At 41.8% G+C, this 18,896-nt stretch overlaps 1 protein-coding gene across 2 annotated transcripts in view; it reads left to right on the forward strand.

Moving 5' to 3' along the window:
• The window catches only part of GPR107 (G protein-coupled receptor 107), a 38,642-nt gene that overhangs the window by 5,493 nt on the left and 14,253 nt on the right, over positions 1-18,896 (forward strand). For both annotated transcript variants that reach the window (XM_069032015.1, XM_069032016.1), the window contains exons 3-14: positions 228-278; positions 511-599; positions 1,260-1,426; positions 3,155-3,189; positions 3,393-3,449; positions 4,248-4,358; positions 5,710-5,843; positions 6,535-6,610; positions 7,596-7,669; positions 8,232-8,349; positions 9,264-9,394; positions 11,151-11,194. In XM_069032015.1, the coding sequence (XP_068888116.1) occupies positions 228-278; positions 511-599; positions 1,260-1,426; positions 3,155-3,189; positions 3,393-3,449; positions 4,248-4,358; positions 5,710-5,843; positions 6,535-6,610; positions 7,596-7,669; positions 8,232-8,349; positions 9,264-9,394; positions 11,151-11,194 (1,087 nt within the window). The remainder of the gene's footprint in view (positions 1-227; positions 279-510; positions 600-1,259; positions 1,427-3,154; positions 3,190-3,392; positions 3,450-4,247; positions 4,359-5,709; positions 5,844-6,534; positions 6,611-7,595; positions 7,670-8,231; positions 8,350-9,263; positions 9,395-11,150; positions 11,195-18,896) is intronic.

The following is an 18,896-nucleotide window of genomic DNA, read 5'->3' on the forward strand; positions in this document are numbered from 1 at the left end:
GAAGGTACTCCAGATTTAGTTTGGGTTTGAATCATGACATGGGTTTTTTTTGGTGGATATGGACGAGTTTGTTATATTTGAATGTATTTTTCTGTCTGATTAAATGCTGAGAAAAATACCTGCATTCTGCCTTAAATGTGGGTTAATTTGTTTAGAAAGCAGTATCTTTGACTCTTTCAGTAGTGGTTTGGCTTCAAATTGACAGATTCTTCTCAATTGTCTCATAGGTGGGATTCAGCTTGGATCGAACAAGGAATGACGGTTTCTCCACTTACCTGGTAAGACTAAGAGAAGTGAACTTGCTTTTCTAAACTGGGACATCTCATAGTCTACCTGACTCTGGGAATGGTTGCAAGAAATAAAAAAAAAAAAAGGTGGGGGGACTTTAGACATGGGCAGGATGCAAAGGATAATTTGGATTTACAACTTGCTGAACTAAGAATGCTAACCTCTACCTGGAGGGGAACATGTCCAGAGGGCACTTCAGAGATGTTTTGCTTATGTTACCAGGATGAAGAAGTTGATTACTGTATCTTGAAGAAGACACCAGAGCCAGATGTCTCTGTTGTAATCTTACTTCTGGACATAAAAACTGAAGTGTGAGTAAAGACTGGACAAGACATTTTAAAGTTACTTCTCTAGGTGAAGATAATGTAACACTTCAGATTTTTTTTTTTAAGGGCTTGGAAAGCTGCTGTGTATGTAGGCTGTTTTTTTTAAGGGATTACATGAAAGTTGAGGGTAGGTGAGTGTAAAAGTAAAACGTGCAGTATAAAATGGTCCAAGAATTCTCCCTGCATATTGGAGGGGTAAAGGGATGGCAGGCAAAAGCAACCTACTTTAATTGTGCTGAAGGCATGAGCTTTGATGTCTTGGGTCACTTTTGCACTCAATATGCCATTTTATTGTTTGTCTTGAATTATCTTTATGGAAGTACCTTCAAGTCTGTATTGCTCTCTTCTGCAAGAGCACATGTATGATAGCATAGTTTCTAGTGAGACTCTTGCTTACCAAAAGTGAAGAAACCTACTTTTCTTCATCTGCTCTTGTATTTCATGTAGAGGTAGAGTGTGACTTTTCCCACAATGATCCCTTCTGCTGTAAGTCATAATCTGGTTCTTGCCTGTTCTTTGTGATACAAAAAACAAGTCAAGACAAGTTGGTTTTCCTTTATTGGGTATATGTAGGCTGTGACAAATAGCCTCTTTAAAAGTGTTCTTTTACTTTCATTTTGTAATAAACACTCTTTGTTTCTTTAGTGTGAAAGTACGGTTCTCTTCAGAAGCTGCTTCTTTGTTACCTAAAATTTTATTTGTATCTGAGGCAAATGGTACTGCCTTAAATGCCAAGCTGCTAAAAACTTCTGAACCGAGCAGTGATTCTGGTAAAAATCCTCCAAGGACCAACGAAAATGCAGATGGCAAAGGTAAGCCAGTAAACCTGACTTGTGTGTGCTCTCACTGCTGATTCCTATTGCTGTGCATCCAGCACTGAGTTGTGGTCATGTTCTGGGGTCCCCTTGGGCTAGAACTTAATGTACATCCTGTGTAAACCTGTGCACAGAGCTGCCTTTGGGGCTGGAGTCTCCTGCTCAGTGATTTGTGTTCACCAGTCCTGTTGATCCACCAGAGAGACAATGAGTGTTGGAGACCTTCAGTGCCTGTGAGGAGCATTAACAACTTGGTTGTTTATTGTCTGGCAAAAAAAAAAAGGCTAAAGGGGGAATTTTATGGCCACCAACAATTAGTTGAAGAAAGGTTAGGAGGACAATGATTGCAAGCAATTTTTAGTAGTGGCACACAATGTCTGTTTCCCTTTATTAAGTCTTGGATGCCTCAGGTGGGATGTTAGGATGGAAAATAAGTAAAATAAGTAAGATACCTTTCCTAAGTAAGTATTCCAGGATTGTAGCAGATCATTTGTGCAATCCAGTCTCCATCTTTTGAGGTTTTAAATGCTTGACTAAGTAAAACCAGGGCCAACATGATACAGTTGACACCAGGTGTGCTTTGAGAGTCAGAAGTTGGGTTTAATATCTCCACAAGTCCTTTCCAGCCAATGTTTGTATGAGTCTGTGTCTATCTAAAGAGTTGAACTCTATCACTTAGAAACTATGGGGAGGGAGAAGTAACTATACCAGTAATCTTTCCAGGAGGCATGAACCTTTGGCTTCCAGACCAGCAGACAAAACAATTTTATAATCTCAGCTCTAATGGGATTAGCTCATGTTATCCCTTCCTGGCAGAGTTTAGACTTCAGATCAGACTGCTGAGCAGTCTGATCTGGAGTAGTCTGAGTCTGTCTTGGCCTGTCGTGTTCACAAGCTTTGATACCATTCAAAAGCTTGCACAGCTGTCCTAACAAGTTAAGAACCAAGGATGGATGGCACTGGAGATAATGGATCTGAAAGCTGTGGTTTTGCTTTCTCTGGTGTAAAAAGTGTAGCATGAGCGTGGACAGTGCACTGAGGTGTGGGAGCCAGAAGCAAAGCTCAAGTCTTGAACTTTTGCTTCCTGGTAGAAAGGGATGACCTTGTGTTTGAAAAGCTTCTTAGAGGAGTAGAGTCAAACTGTGAACTTGACATGCTGCTCTACTGAAGGCTCCTGTCACCTCAAGTTCAGAAGAAGTGCTGACCTGGCAGGTCACCTGTGCTTTTATGTTTTGTTTGTTTGTATTTTTACTGGGAGCTTAGTGGAAAGCTGTGAATTTATTCCTTCTCATGATGAATTAGGATTTCCATATGTTTGTCAGGCCATGTATTAGTGCTCAGTTTGAGATTTGTCAGTGAGACTAACAGTACTCAGCCATAACATAAAAAGTCAGAGCTGTAGCTTGCATTTGGTTTAGATCACCTGCCTCCTGCACCTCTCTCACCAGGAGCGTTGGAAAGATTTCTGGGGTAGGCTTTTGTAGGAGGTGTAAGAGAAGAGAATCGTATCCTGGCATTTGAGGATGCATGCAGAATGAATGCTGGCTGTGGGAAGAGTCCTGTGAGAGTAAGGAGAGACTGGGAAAGAATCTCTGTTAATGATTAGCTGGGAAACTGCCACGTAGACAAGTGTAGGAAGATGTGAGTAAGGTATTGACACCGTGGTGGTTTCTGCAGATGTCTAAATGCAAACCCTAAATGTACCATTAATACTTTTATCTCTAGGTAAGAAGTCCAAACGAAGTACAACATCCTCCAAGGTAAGAAACTCTGGAATTCTCTTTCAGAAAGAACCTGGGGGGATATTCCACTATAATCATAGCCAAAATGTGGAGAGTATTTGCTGTTGCTCTCAGCCTCTATTGTAAATATATAGAATGCAAATTTGATTGTCTGGTTGATGTAGCCAAATGTTTTAGTTACCTGCTTAAGAAAATCTAAAGGTTTCTTTTCCTTTTCCCAGAGCATGGTAGAACAAGAACATCCTGTTCACAATGACAGAGGAACTTTTTCATTTCAGGTAGGGTGTCTGTCAGTGTCTAAACACAGTTCCTTCACTGTCCTACTTTGGAAAAGTGGAAGTCTGGTATATAGATGTCTCTCTGATAACAAGAGTTTGCCTGAAAATGTACTGAGCTAAGCATCAATGATGGAAATCTTTCTTTGTAAGTTACAGAAGCTGCTTTTAAATTGCCTTTGGTGTGATGCTGTTATAAATATCATAATCTGTGAGCCTCAGCATATTAAAGTTTACTGTGATGCCAGTAGTGCAGATTGCTGATAACAAATAGTTTTGACCTGACTGATGACTCAAGGGGAAGATCCTCTGTATGAAACCAGATTAATGCTTTGTTTGAACACCCTGGTTCCCTTGTGATGGTTGGTTACTATAAAACAAACACATCTTAAATTCTATTATCTGACACAAATCTCATCTCCAGAGCTGTCACAATTTGCATAGTTGGGGGAGGAACAGAAAAGCTGCAGGGCAAGTATAATAAAAATTTTATGCTTCAGCATGTCAAATATATGATACTTGTGGTTATCTTTTCTCTGTGGCGAACCAAGTTAAGCACTGATACTTAACAGGCTTGGATTACCAGAGTGCATAATCCTAGATAGGTCCAATGATTTTTGCTTCTGGAATTCTGTTGAAACTTCCAGATGTGCTGGTATCCTCAGAGCAGTCTGTTTGCTGAAGGGAACCAACCGACCTCAAATGACTGACTTCTTTCACGCTTCAGTAGAGATGACTTCCTACCAGGGCAACCCTATTGTGAATGAGAAGAATGCTGACTTTTCTATTCCTTATTTTCAGTTCTTCTTTAACATCAGCTCGGATAAACAAGAAGGTCTCTACAGCCTGTATTTCCATAAGTGTGTTGGCAGTAAAGGGCTGGCTAACGATCAGCTGCTGTTTAGTCTTGATGTGAGTATGGCTTCTAAAGGATAATTAACTCATTCACTTAGACTGCAACATCCAGCTTCCAGCTCCAGCTTGTAACCAAGCACACACTGCACATGAGTGCACATATGGGGTGGGAAGTGATTCAGAGTTGTGTGCCAGTCTCTGCAGTGGCATTTCTGAAAGAAATTACAACTGTAAAAAGAGTTAAAATACTGGTTTTGCAGAAATGCCTGAAAATCCGAAGACTGAATGTGGGCTGGGTTCAGTCCACAGAGTTGTGACCTGAAGCTGTAATGGGATGGGAGCTACAGCAGCTGCTTGTGTTTTGCAGCACTCAAAAGTCACTTTTCTCTTTACATGATTGCAGATATTAAGGCTGTTGCTGCAATGTAAACTGTTGGTATTTGAAGTCAGTGTTTTTGCTTTTTCTGGCCTAATTAAAGATGTGTTTTTATGGTGTTAGATACACATCCTAAAGGCAATATATTCTAGCAAATGTCTCATCTCTTTTGACGTACAAGGGTTTGGTCCTATGTGGTTTTGGTCATTATCAGAGCTTGGGCTTTCACTTTTTTCTCTTTCCTGTGCTCATACTGGTGTATAATGAGCTGGTCTGGTATGAATCCTCTCACTGATCGAGGTACCTCAGCCAGATCAGCCCCTGAACTGCTTTTTACACGTTTGTGTTAATGCTACTGCAAGGGAACATGGAGGTGATAAAACTTAGCAGCTGTAACTTGACTCAGACTACTTTAAATCTGCTTCTGAATTTGTATGTTTAGAAGACCAGCTTTCCTGAATTGCTGTTTGTCACTTTGACCCACTGAAGAAATTGGAAAGCGAAGAAAGCCTGGATGATTGTCCTGCTGGGATATACTTAAGAGATGCAGGACAGCTTCAGTACTTCAAACCAGACTCGATGCATTATTTTATTGAAGTGATAGCACATATGACTAAGCCACTTAGGGGTATAAATAGGATGCTAAATAATGCTTCTGTTTTCTCAGTCACAGGATAATAGGCTGGCAGCCTATTGTAGATACTGTTTCTGAATCAAAGGTGGGCAAATTGTGAAGTTTGGTAGAGAGAACAACTATTCTTTGAGAGAATTACTTTGCCTTTCTGAATTATGTTGCATAACTGAAGTATTGTTTTCCAAGAGGATGATTCTTGTGAGAATAGTTTTGCAAAATGTTTAGAGATTCTTGAGGATAAAGAGTAGGTTTTGGTTTTTTTCTGAGTCTCATAAGTCACCACTTCAGAAACACTAATTTTAAATGAGTGAATTTGATTGCGAAATGTAATTGTTAACTCAGTGCTTTAACAAAATCTTTTTTTTCAACTGTACCCATAACACACCTTTAATATTCAGATAGATATTACGGAAAAGAATCCTGAAAGCTACCTCTCAGCAGGTGAAATCCCACTGCCAAAACTTTACATTTCCATGGCTATCTTCTTTTTCCTGTCTGGGACTGTATGGATCCACATACTTCGTAAACGCAGGTAAGTTCAGTTCTGTGACAGGTAGGGGCCTACTTTGATTTTTATTTTTCATTCTTCCTCTTGTAATGTCCAAGTCACAGTCATATTTGATCACTTAAGACTCCAAGTCTGGCTCAGTATTGTATGCTTAATGCACACAGTTTATATTTGAAAACTGCTTCAGACAGTATTGTTATTTCAGACTGTCACACTAAACTTACCAAATCCTATGTTGAAAGTTCTTCAGGTAGTGTGTGGCAAAAAATAGACAGGAAATTCCTGTAGTTGATGTCAAAAGGAGATGATTTTGAAAATAAATAACAAGAAAAAATGGATCACTCTTTTTCATATGGGAAATGGCAACTTACAGCATAAGAGCCATAAATATCTTGAATGTGCTTTGAGTTATGGTTAGCAAATTTTCTAACAGTTAAGATCTGTATATATATGTGGGATATTCTTATTAATTAATAATTTCAATTACCCCAAGCAGTAAAAATCAGGGGTTTAGAACACGATGTTGAACTATTGCTCAGAATGTTACAGAAACTTGGACTGCAGCATTAAGGGGAATCTTTTTACACTAATGGTCAGCTCAGCCTGGGAGCAACTGCTTGACACTTACAGAATATTTTAAAGAAATATCCTTGGAAACTGAAATTTTTACTGCTGGCTTTTAAGTAATGCTCTTCCTTCTTTTTTTTCTTCCCAGAAATGATGTATTTAAGATCCACTGGCTCATGGCAGCCCTTCCTTTCACCAAATCATTGTCCTTAGTCTTCCATGCGGTGCGTCCATCATCTCTGCCTGAAGGTGTTCAGCTAGGAAGTAAAAACATGGAATCCAGGACATGCTGTTAGGGAAATCTGCTATGGAGAGGGCACAGTGGGAGGGAGAACTGGTCTTAATACTGAAGCATTAGAACTGATCTGCAGCTCTTTAGTGGAAGTGTTTGTTTTTCATCAGCAAATTCAGACTTTAAATACAATTGAGATTGTGGTCTGAAGTGTTGAAGCAGCAAGGGTTGGAGGTTGAATGAGTTCCACACATCTTAATGTTTCAGCCATCTGTGGCTGGCCTGAAAGCTTGAGCTGTGCTACTGCTTCAGCTCCAGGGCTTGCAGTAAATATTAATAAATTAAAACCTTGATGAACGTTTGTAAAATTCAAGGGCAAGGAAGTATTATGGTGTATGATAACAGACCTCACCTTATCAGCTCTGAGACTTTCCATAGATAATATCCGTGTTGAATTGCATTGACTTTGCCTTTCCACTGGAAATATCTCATGAACAAAGATAATGGCAAGCATTTAATCATTCAGTGTTTGTGCCAGCCATAATTTTCACCTTCATGTCCATGGTATTATACCTGCTACAAGTATTTTTGGAGTCTGACAAAGTGAATGTGGCTTCCAGTGAAAATGAAACTAGCAAGCCTCTAGTCACCTAATGCAACTGAATCTGAAAAGTGAATGAATAAATAGGTTCCAACTGCAGTTGTTTCACTACAGTTAAGCAGGGGAGTTGTGTGGGAAGGATGTAGATTGTACAAGACACATCCACTAGCACTTGGGAAATAGAGCAAATGGAAATGATCTCATTGTTGCTAAACAAAAGTAGAATGTGTTGGGAGGAAGTGCTCTAAATGTGACAGAGCTGGGTTTGTACACACTGACTGGAAAGCAAAACTGGAAGTGGATGTGGAGCAGAGCTGTTTTTAGAGGGTGGGATGTCAAAGAGCAGCTTGTAAAGTGTTGTATTTTCTGCTTCCAGATCGACTATCACTACATCTCTTCTCAGGGATTCCCCATTGAGGGCTGGGCTGTTGTTTATTACATCACTCACCTGTAAGTATGTCAGAACATTGATGTGATTAGATTCAAATTGCCACTGGGGCTGTCTCCCTCCTGAACAAAGTGGGAAATCGTTGTGTTCTCATTCAGACCACCAAAGACTCAGCAATCAGCCCTGTGTGAAGTGGAAAGCTCCACTTACAGAGGGCAGCTGCAGAGAATTGGTGCTTCTGTGGGTGGAGGAGTAAAATGATAACAAATGCTTTACTTTTCTTTGTTCACACTGGTATTTAAGTATCTAATTTGTTCTTGGTGTGAATGGTAAGTGGGTACAGCTGCCAGTGTTTGCTGCTGTTCACAATTGTGAATGGGTGACTCGCCCAGGAAAAGATTGCATATATTGTGAATGGAGCCTAATATTGCTCTGTGATACACAGTTGTAGCAAGTACATCTGCTTTGCTATTGTGGGTTGGATAAGTGCTTGCCAAAATTATGGATAAGGAAAGCATTTGTTTGGGTTTGTGGCTTTATTGGCTGTGGGAGAAACCTGGGCAAAAGAGGAAGTGTGATGAAATAAAATAAAGTCTCTCACTGCAGTGTCTGTTTCTCTTCCAGATTGAAGGGAGCTCTTCTGTTCATCACTATTGCCCTCATTGGCACAGGCTGGGCTTTCATTAAGCACATCCTGTCAGATAAAGACAAAAAAATTTTCATGATTGTCATCCCACTTCAGGTGAGGACTGAGCTGTGCTGATACTTCCTGTCTTGTGGGAGAGCTGCTTGAGCAAACTGGAAAAGGCTGTGAAAGCTTCACACAGTACCATGTAGTTCTTGCTTGTATGAGCCTCTTGGTTATTTCCTAGTCCGGAAGTTACTGTAATTCTCCCAGTTTTTATCTCATAGTGATCAAACATTTTCAGCAAATGAAAACTGGCTATAGGATCGGGGCAAAACTTGGGCTGGAAAACAGTGCTAAACAGCTAAGCAGAGGAATTGAACTGAAGTTGTCCCTGCTGAAATGCTTGTTGAATGGCTTAATGAAATAAAAAAATGGAAAAATCAAGACTTTTAGGCCTGTTGGGTCAGAGGGAAGCATTCCCAGTTGTTCAAAGTGATCAGTGCTGGTCTCCTACTCCAGGAACTGAAGTACATAGGAGAGCAGCACTTTTTTTTGTTGTTGTATGAAGAAAAGATTTTCTGCCTTTCCAGATGAAATCCCTTACCAGAAGTATATGTAATTAGTGCTTGAGGCTCTTAGCGAGCTCAGGTGTGGAGTACAAAAGATGGTCAATAACCAGCCTGAATTACTGGCTTTATTTAGAACTACATGTTTTCACCATTGGCTGTATGTGTCACACAGTCCTGCTTCTGTGCTTCAATAAATAAATTTTGCTCCTTTTATCTCAACTGATACAGTAGATTCAGCACAGTATATAACAAAAGAACTTCCTGAATGTCAGCAGAAATAAGTTCCCATCAGTTTTATTTCTGTAAATCTTGTGAAGATGCTGCTGAACGTGTGACTTTTGGATGTAGATCTGTAGAAAAATTATTGATGTTACTGACTGAGCTTTTGCTGAGTTGGCAGCCCACCTGTCGTGGCTCCTTGGGCAGTTTCTAAACCATGAACAATGTCTTGTTGTGTAGGTACTGGCAAACGTGGCCTACATTATCATAGAGTCAACAGAGGAGGGGACAACTGAGTATGGACTATGGAAGGAAATCCTTTTCCTGGTGGACTTGCTGTGCTGTGGAGCCATCCTATTCCCAGTGGTATGGTGAGTTGCTGTGTGTGAAAAACGTGAACTCATGGGCACCGACAGCTCTGCCAAAGCAAAAGAAGGCAGTGGTCCTGTGGAGTCAAGCATTGTTAACTTTTATAAAGCTCATCAGCCTTAACATTTCAGTCTAGTGCTGTGGAAGACACTTGTTTTGGGGATGTTAGAGTGGGGATAAGGTAAGGTGGGTGGCAGTTTGTGGCCAACACTCTGCAGACTGTAGGTGCTCTTGAAACTTGAAATTTTGCAGAAATGTTGACTCTCTAAACTGAAAAATGGGATTTGGCTTCACTGACTGAGATTAGATACTTGACTGCTAAATTTCAAAACAGTAGTGGTGTCTAAGATCAGGGCTGCCTTCAGGCAGAGTAGCTGTATGTTTATTTGACTGTTTATAAGAAATAATCTCACAGGGAGCATTTCCCCACCCTTCCTTCCACTCTACTTGGCAAGGAATAATGTTGGTTATGTAAAACTCGACCAAAAACACAGATAATTCAGATAAACACTATTGTTGCTGCTTGCCAGTTAGCCAGTACATTTATCTTCTAAATGCATTTTGTCTTAATTGGATAAACAACTGGGTTTAAAGGAGGATATCAAGGAGCTTCTGGCTCCTTGGTTAATAAACACAGAATATTCTTCTTTTTCTCCAGTATCTCCATTATTTTTTTCTGAAATGCAGATTATATAAATGTCTGGTAACATGTCATCACTCTGGAGTATAACTCTTGAGTGTTTCAGAGAAAGGTGTCGTTCAGTAGATGGAAATAAGCTTCAGCTTGACTTGTGAAGGTGGGTTTCAACTGTCCTTCCCTTCCCCTACACACTCCTGGTGGCTTTCTGCCAAGGCTGGGAGATGTCTTCCAAGAAATTTCTCACTTGTCCTTCCTCTTGCTCCAGTCAAAATGGTTCAGCTCTGAGGTTGAAAGCATTTGGCAATGATAATTAAAAACTCAGGGATATTAACTTCAATTGCAGAGAAACTCCATTTCCCATGATAAAGCTGACTTCTGCAGTCACAGTTCTTGCTACCAGATGCTGGAATCTGTATGTCCAACCTAGTGAGGTGTTGGTACAAAACTTACTTTCCATAAAGGAATTGTATCTGAAGAACAAATGTGAGCTGTCTTGTGACTGTTTGTAGTGTGCAACCAGTGTTCCTGCATTGCCATGGTGCCAACATAAACTGGCAGCAAAGCCCCTGACATAAAATCCTGCCCCTTTTTCCTCTGGATAGTGTCACTGCAGCTGGTGGGATGACTCATGTGAGCAAGGTGACTAAGACTTGGCCCCTGAATTTACATTCCTGCAGGGTAGTTTCTGTTACATAAGTTGCCTATGTAGACATGTAAGCTATAATCAACTATTTAAATGAAAAGAGCTTAAAAGAGCAGTAAGATGCCAAATGCTTGGCAGTACTTTGAAGAGTAGCTCAGCTTAATTGTACAAGTGGAAAACATTATGCTGGAAAATGCCCCAGTTTCTCACTCTGCTCCCTCCCTCCCACAAAGCATTCTGTAGGCTGAAGTAGGTTTTAGCAATCTGCTTTCATAATTCCAAGGAAATAGAGATACTTGAGCTGACTGCCTGAGCTGGGGGCATGAGGATGAAGTGTGGGCAGTGTTAAGCACAGTTAATTATGAGCATACTCCAGCCATAAAGAGCTAACAAAACTGGTCAGTGATCTAGAGGACTACTGTAAAAAGGGAATGTAAAACTTACCATTAATCTATTCTTTATTTTTATTTTTCAGGTCAATAAGGCATTTGCAAGAGGCTTCAGCAACAGATGGGAAAGGCAAGTAGTCTGTATTCTTTTCTCCTCTTTTATGCTACATATTATAATGCCAGAATTTCAAACACAGGATGCTGATTTAAAAACCAAATGAAGACTATAGATCTACACTGTATTAGTGTCACTCTGCTTTTCCTCAGTGGGCTCATGGGAATAACTTTTGGAAAATGACCTTTGTCTTGTATTGCTTTGATTATCAGAACTGGAATGTGTAACCCATTCTCTGCTACTTGCAGAGTAGCAGAGCTACACATGACATCTAGAGCAAATCATCTTGACAGATTTGCCATTTTTTCCTCACTTGAGTGTTCAGAAACAGAACTAGAAATGAATTCCGGAATTGCTGACTATTAGCCCAAATAGACCCACTTATTTCAATTTCTGCAGAAATTTATTCCTGACAAAATAGAGGGAAATAAACTTTATTATGAAACAAAACAACTTGGCACTCAATATGGCACAGTTCCTGACTTGTCCATGTTTGTACAGCAGCTCCAAGGGCTGCCTGTGGAAAGTGGAGTTATGTTTATTGTAGCACTGAGAAGGAGCTGGTGGATGGAAAGCCCAAATGTGGCTGCTGTAGCTTGTGCTTTTCCTGCCTTATCTGCTCATTTCTTCTGGATTAGTTCCTTGGATGCAAGCTGTGGAGCACAGCACTGGCTTCTTTGGAAGCAGGCAGCCTTTTCCACCTTCTGTCATTCAGTGGCTTACTCTTCAAAGCTTCATTTGTAGAAGGTCATTTGTTGGCAACAGCCTTTTAACCCCAGTCCCATCCTTTAACTCTTGTCTCTCCTTTCTGGAGATCTGTTCCCAGGTCTGGATACTTCTTCCAGCCATTTCCTTGGCTTTCACTGACACTGCTGCATTTCTCTGCTGATTGTCTCTATAGGTGAAATGTAAGGCTGAGTACTGAACTTAGCTTTGTGCAGACCACATTTTTTGCCATCTGTTAAATTTAAACAATACTTATAATGAGCCTAGCATGCTTTTTTGATGTTCCAGGCTGTTAAAAAAGCCACCAAACAACAGCCCTATGTGCTCAAAAAACTGCCCCAAACCTAATGGTGGAAAATCACTAACTTCTAATAGAAAATGTTAAAAAGGTCAGTTATAATAGCATAATATAAATGTTATTGGTAGCTTTCTTATCAGTGTGTTCACTTGGGCTCAGTGGCATTTACTGATGGATTTATTTTACCTTGTCCACTGAGCATATGTTCTGGAGTATTCATGCTCTTACCATTAAAAAGTCTGATAAGTTTAGATTTCCTTGAAGCAGTCTTTCTTCTGAATGAAGGACTTCACACGTCAGGCGTTTTTCTTAGCTGGGTGGCAGTGGATCTGACTGTCCTGGTGCTGAGCACACAGCAATTAATGCACGTAATTAAGACATAAACCCTTCAAATCTGTGTGGCCCCAGGTGATCTCCCTGTACCTGCTTTGGTTCTTATCACAAGGTGGTGCTGTGGAGTTTGATGAACCTCAGACATTCTGAGGAGGAGAAAAGTGAGGTGGCAGGCAGCAGGGATGTTCAGTGTAAAGGCTCAGCCTACCCACTGTCCTTCATACGGGGTGAAATCCAGACCTGAGTAAATCCAAGCAGTTCTATTGGATGGACTGTGGTGTGTAAAAAGTGTGGAGGTAAAAAAATGGTAATCTGAGAGGAACTGGCTGTGTCTTTGCAGCTAGTCAGGGCTATGCACAGTAGCCCTTAAGGTCTGGTTTAGTCCTCTGTTTTGTGTTGCTCTCCATGGGTAACGGTGCTCTTTATTGTGAATGTTGCTTGTGAATCACCTACTGCTGTTACCAGCTTTACCTACTGGTGTTGCCATCTGGTTGTGCAGATCCTGCAAGTTCGGTAACTGTGTATTTAGAGGGACTTAGCTATTCTTTTATTATCAGTGTAGCATAACACAGTTGCTAAGGAAAAGATTTTCAGAGAAAACATTGCACAGGCTGAGAGCAGATTGTGGCCAGGAGAGCTGCAGTGCTGGGACTCACTTGAGAAACACAATCTGGTTGGAGTCTTTAGAGGCTGTTGGTAGGAACCCACAGGGAGCACATGAATGGTAGTGTGATGCCAGAAGCAGAATGTTACCTAGTGCTGTCATGCTGCTGGTGTGTCTGGTTGAGAAAACCAAAAGTGATTTGGTTGCACTGTAAAAAGGTGAAATTATTCAGGCTTATCAATGACTACTCTTTACTAGAACAACGTGCTCTGTAAGCTTCCCTTGGAGGCTCTGTTCTGCCGAGGTGCTGCTTGATGTCTCAGCTTCTCATGAGAATAAAAGCTAGAACTGGTGTTAACTGTTAAATCACCAGTATTTTTTTTCCCTGCAGTTGAAGGTAGTTTTCTCCTGAAGTAGTAAAAGTTACTGGATCCTCTCATTATGCAGTTTTACTGTCCTGTGGTTAGAGCTGGCTGGATCATGTGCAGACACTCCTAGCTGGGCTGCCTCTGGCCTGCTGGGATTTATTGTCTAGTCAAAGACTGCTTTGCTTTCCCTGTTCTCTCACACAGACTTCATTACCTTATAGGATATACTGGGGAATTACATACTACACATTCAATAGCTCTTTTTCCTGGCACTGAGTCTTCTGGTGACGTCCTTGCCAGTGAGGAGGATCTAAGGAAAATTGTTTTTGCTTCCTTGCATCTATTAGGACTAACAACTCCAGGACTCTATGGCTCAGTATCCTGGTGGTGTTTCCTGACTGTTTGTCTTGTTCTCTTCCAACTGCTTCTCTACCTGTGTTTCAGTTTGGCCAAATTTAGAAATATATCCTCTGAGAGAAGGTACAACCACCCCTCCTCCACCAGGTTTGGGAAAAAATAAATTTTCCTCGAAGGAAAGTGAAAGAGATAAAAACTATTTATTTAACAATCACACAGGAAAAGGATAATAATGCTAAATGATAAAACCTCCTGCTCTGCTGAGAGAAACCTGGGAAAATTCAGAGTCCTTCCATAGATCTCTCTCTCCCTCCTTGGAGCTGGGACGGCGTGGTGGGCCCACCTCCAGGGCCAAGGCCTCGTTGGAAAATCCTCCCAATGTATTCTGATGTTGAAACAGTCCAGCAGAGAGAAAAGGAGAAAACAAAGTCCCAGGAAAACAAAAGTTCAACTCTCCGAAGGAAAAGGAGCTGAGGGAAAAAACTGCCAAAAGCTGGCTGGAAAGAAAAGCAAGCCGGGTGCTTCCCTTCCCTCCTGCTCTCCTGCCGCAGCTGAAAAAAGTGTCTCTGTCTCTGTGTGACCTTGAACAAGCTGCAACCTGCTTTGAAAAAGTTTTGCTCAGTTTTTCCTCCCCCCTCTCAGGCTCAGTTTAAAAGCATAGAAAGGTATACAGACTAATTTCTGGGCGTAGTGCAGCAATAGGGAATACAACATCAAGTCACCCCAAGACAACCTGTTTATTAGGTAGCAGTCCCCTGGGTCAGGTGACAGCCATGACTGGAGTGTGGCTGGACTAGGAATGAAGCAGATTTGGATTTACCAGACCTTTAGAATGGACTTGTCATAGGCCTTTGGTTTAGCAATGTACAGTTAATGAAAAAGCTTGTTATAATGCTTGCTAACCTATGACAGTGGTACTGGTTTGGAGTCACTAGCTAATAGTCATTTAAACTAGAGTAGAATATTTTAAAAGCAAAACAAAGTGGGGAAGCTGGAGAAATGGGTCTAAAGCCATAATTATCTAGGGAGACCTTACATACCCAGATGCTGTGGATTGCTAGTGGAGAGTAGGCATGGCACAGTGCTACAGCTGAGTTTGAGCTGCCTGGTTGTTTGCTTTTTTCCCTTGAAGGTGATCTTTAAAGCAGTATATCTGACCTACACAGGCTTCTTATCTTGCACAGCAGTGGGCGTAAACATCCCATTTTTAGAATCTTTTTTCCTCCCCTTTGGAAATCGCCACCTTCAGACTTAAGCAAGTGCTTAGCTACACCTCTTTGATCTGTCATTATATCTTCCTTCAGGTGGGAGCCTTTGCTCTCTGTCCATTTGTAGATCTGCATTGCAAATGTCTTGCAGATTTAAGGAAATCAGTCTTGCAAACTGACCTAAAATATTTCAGCCTGCAAAGTTGCTCAACTGCCACCACCTTGTTTACAGGCATCTTGAGAAAAGAGAGGGAGTATATATATATATATTATTTATACATAATATTTGTTTGAAACTCCAACTTTTTGGTCACTGGACCTCTCAAGTCTCATAACACACGCTTATGGTCACATCCTGTGTTGCTTGAGGGAGGAATGGGGTTGGAAAGCGTTGCTGCAGTTTGTTCTGCTGGTACCTGTGTGTGTATGATGAGAGATGTGACACGGCACATCATGGTTTGTTGTTTTCCTGGAGCACTGCAGCATGTTACAGTTGGCAGCAGAATTAGGGGAAGTACATTGCAGCCTGTCGCTCCCAGGCATCATTCCCTGTGTTCTGTGCAGTGGGCAAATGATGATTAATGCTTTCGTGCTTGCCCCCATGTCAGGAAAAACTATTTGCAGTTTGCAGTGTCTTCCTACTGCTGTGCCATGAAAATGCTGTGAGCAAAGAGCCTGGTCCTGTGTGGTGCAGAGCAACTCGTGCTTGGCTGGGCTCAGCACCACTTCCAGGTGCCCCAGAGAGCTGTCCAGGGTTGATGTGGCAGCTCTGTGTTGGAGGTACAGTGCTTATCCTGTACTTTGGACTTTCATCTGACCCTGGTGGAGAGCTGTTGTGCCAAATGGCTGATGTGGTTTGGGACATTCAAGATTAGTTAATCTGTGCCACCTTCTTGTGCGTGACACTGAGCATTGCAGTATCTGTCTGACCTCTTCTTTCTACTACAGGAATGCTTTTAAGCAGAGAACTCTAGAGACTGTAGAGCCACACTTCTCAGAGCTGCTTTTTTGAGGGCTAGATCTACATGTGCTGCATCGTGGGGGAGAGCAGAAAGCTTCCGTTTATGGTTTGATAATGGCCCAGATCACATCTCAAATGCACCAGCATGAGTAGGGCAAGCAAAGCATTGCAGAAATACTCTCAGCTGTACCTTGAGCATGTTCACTGGCTGCATTATGGTTTGTCTTTATGGATTGTATTGTCTGGGCTCGAGCTCCCCGTGCCCTCAGCTGCAATCCTGTGATTGTTACTACATACATATATCTGAAAAGGTCAGATTTATTCATCAGAAGGCTATTGTGTGGTGTGCAGTGGATGGTCCATCTTCTTTTTCCATCTTATAGACAGCCTCAACATTGGAAATTAGCATGGGGACAATCTCAAAAAGAGACTGCTTATCAAAATACTGGAGTGTGCTGTGTTTTGATTGATGTAGATCAGGCTGTTGCAGGCACAGGCTGTTAAAGTAAATGGTAATAGAGAGGGAAGACTGAGGGAAGCAAGGTATAGATGTTATAAATCTTTCTTGGAGGATGGCTTTTCTCTTTTTAATTATTGTCTGAAAGAGATGGAACATAGGCGTGAATTAATTTCTAAAACCTTTGGTGGAAGGTCTCTTAATTTTTTTTTTCCTTCTCTGCAGTTAAGTACTGTCCTTTGCAGAATGGTTATCATACTCGAAATATAAATTTACCCAACCTTTACTGCATGCTGTGGTTGCTGCTGTGTTATCACAGCCTTACAGCTTTGGATTGCAAGTGATTCAAGTTGTAAGTGACAGCTGCTGGCTGAGCCTTTCTCCTTGTAAATGCTGCTGTCTGGGCTGCCAGGCTGAGGTGAACAGAAATCTTTGAGTGTCCAGGATAGCAAGACTCCGTTATTACTGCTTGGAGCACATTCAGCCTGTGAGGAAGCAGTTCACAGGCTGCTGATGCCAAGCAATGATGATTTTAGATTTTTCTCCAGAACAGTGTGTCCTGTAACTTTGAATTGTTTAAAAAAGCCTGGCAGAATTTTGTAGACGTGCATTAATGCTGACTTACGTATCTGATAGCGGAGAGAAATATTGCTGCAGTTGAGAGTAAGTCAGCTTCCACAGGTGACTCCTTAGCCTTTCTCCTTGGTGGTGATTGTCTTTTTTTTCCTCTCCTTCCCCTTCTTTCCCATGCTCAGACATTCTGGATATGTGGCTATACCAATTTATGACTCTTTGCTATTGATTATTGTCTCGGTTTTGGAGACAAAATTTCAGGAGGAAACACTCCAGGATGAGTGTCTCCTCCAAAAGGAAAAGGGCCTCCCCTTTTCCTCCACAAGGACAAGTGGGTCACAGCAAGTGAGAGTGGGAAAAAACCCAAACAAAACAGGGTAGAACAGGGAAAAAAAACCTCAAAACACAACAAATTCCTGGAGAGGGAACAGACACCCGGGCTCAGACCAGCCGGGGCCACCTGCAGGCTCCCTGGACCGGTGAGGAGGGAAGGGAGGCAGTGAGGCAAGGGGAAGGAAAGGGAAAAAAAGAACAGGAAAAAAACCAACAAAACCTTTTCCCAGCTAGCTGGAACACAAAGGAAACCAAAAAGCAGCACAGTGCTCCCAGAGCATTCCCTCCTGAGCCCTGCCCACACCCCCCCCAGCCCCAAGCCCGAGCCGTGGGGCTGAACCATTGAACCGAGCCGCACTCGGGCCCTGTGGCCCAGCCCCCGGGGCTATCTTAAAGACAGTGTCCTTGGGCATTGAGCTGATGGTTAGGGAATAAAGCTGCTTCATAGCATCAGCCCAGGACAATTATCATGATGAGTAGGTGAGATGTTGAGCTGTGCTCCATCAGCTGGGAGAGGTGGAATTATGACTCCTCAGTTGGCAGTCAGATCTTTGGCTTTGCTGTCCTTTCATCCTATGCAGTGTTTGAATCCATCAGAAATTACTCCCCAGCTTGCTGGCATTGACTGTAAAGCACTGATAGACCGGCAGTTTGAATCACAGCTGTTGAGTTGGTGTTCCTTCAACTACAAAGCCTGGTAATTCTCCTGGCCTGTCAATGCACCAACTGGTGGCAGTTCTTGAAGTTGGATGCCTTGAGTTCAAAATAGATCCTTCTGTGTGCAAACCGGTGTGTGGGAAATCACAAGATCTTCATGGTCACACTCAATGCAGCGCTCTCTAAATAGGACAATACTGCTTCCCTGTTTCACAATTCAGTGCACTTATCATGCATATTTACATGTTTCAATCTTTCACCCACTCTATTAGGAAAAGCTTTTAACTTTAGGTCATCAGTCAGTTTATGCCTTGTGTTGGTCAGGTGCTGCTCTTAGTGTGTGTGTATGCGCTGGAGGAGGGTTTGTATCTGGCTCAAGGTGTCTGTAGCTTTCAGTAGTTCCCCTGGAACACTAAAGGTAAACTAGGGATGGACACTTGATCTCTAGATTATAAAAGTAGTTTTATAACAGAGTGCTGTCTGTCTTCGGTGTAGTTTCTGTAGTGGGAACCTACAGGAATTTATTTGCAGTCGTGCGTTTGACATTTCCTTTGCATAAGAAACACTGCTTTGTTTTTGTCAGAGGAGGTGAAGCATTTCTTTGGAAGCTGTTAGCCCTTCTCTCCCTCATCTGAAATACTTCATTTTGCTCTCTTGTGAACCTGGAAGACCTTACATGCAAATATATGCAGCCTTTTATAAATCTTTGCAGTGGGTGAGTTCTGTGAGGGGGTGCAGGTAAACTTAAGCTCGATGTATTGCACTTTCACGTCTGATAAATACGTTATGAGGACTTGGAGGGAACACCAGTAAATATGTGGCAGTATTTTTTGTGGCAGCTC

The sequence above is a fragment of the Aphelocoma coerulescens genome, chromosome 17 (genome assembly GCF_041296385.1).
Source record: "Aphelocoma coerulescens isolate FSJ_1873_10779 chromosome 17, UR_Acoe_1.0, whole genome shotgun sequence".
Classification (NCBI taxonomy): Eukaryota; Metazoa; Chordata; class Aves; order Passeriformes; family Corvidae; genus Aphelocoma; species Aphelocoma coerulescens.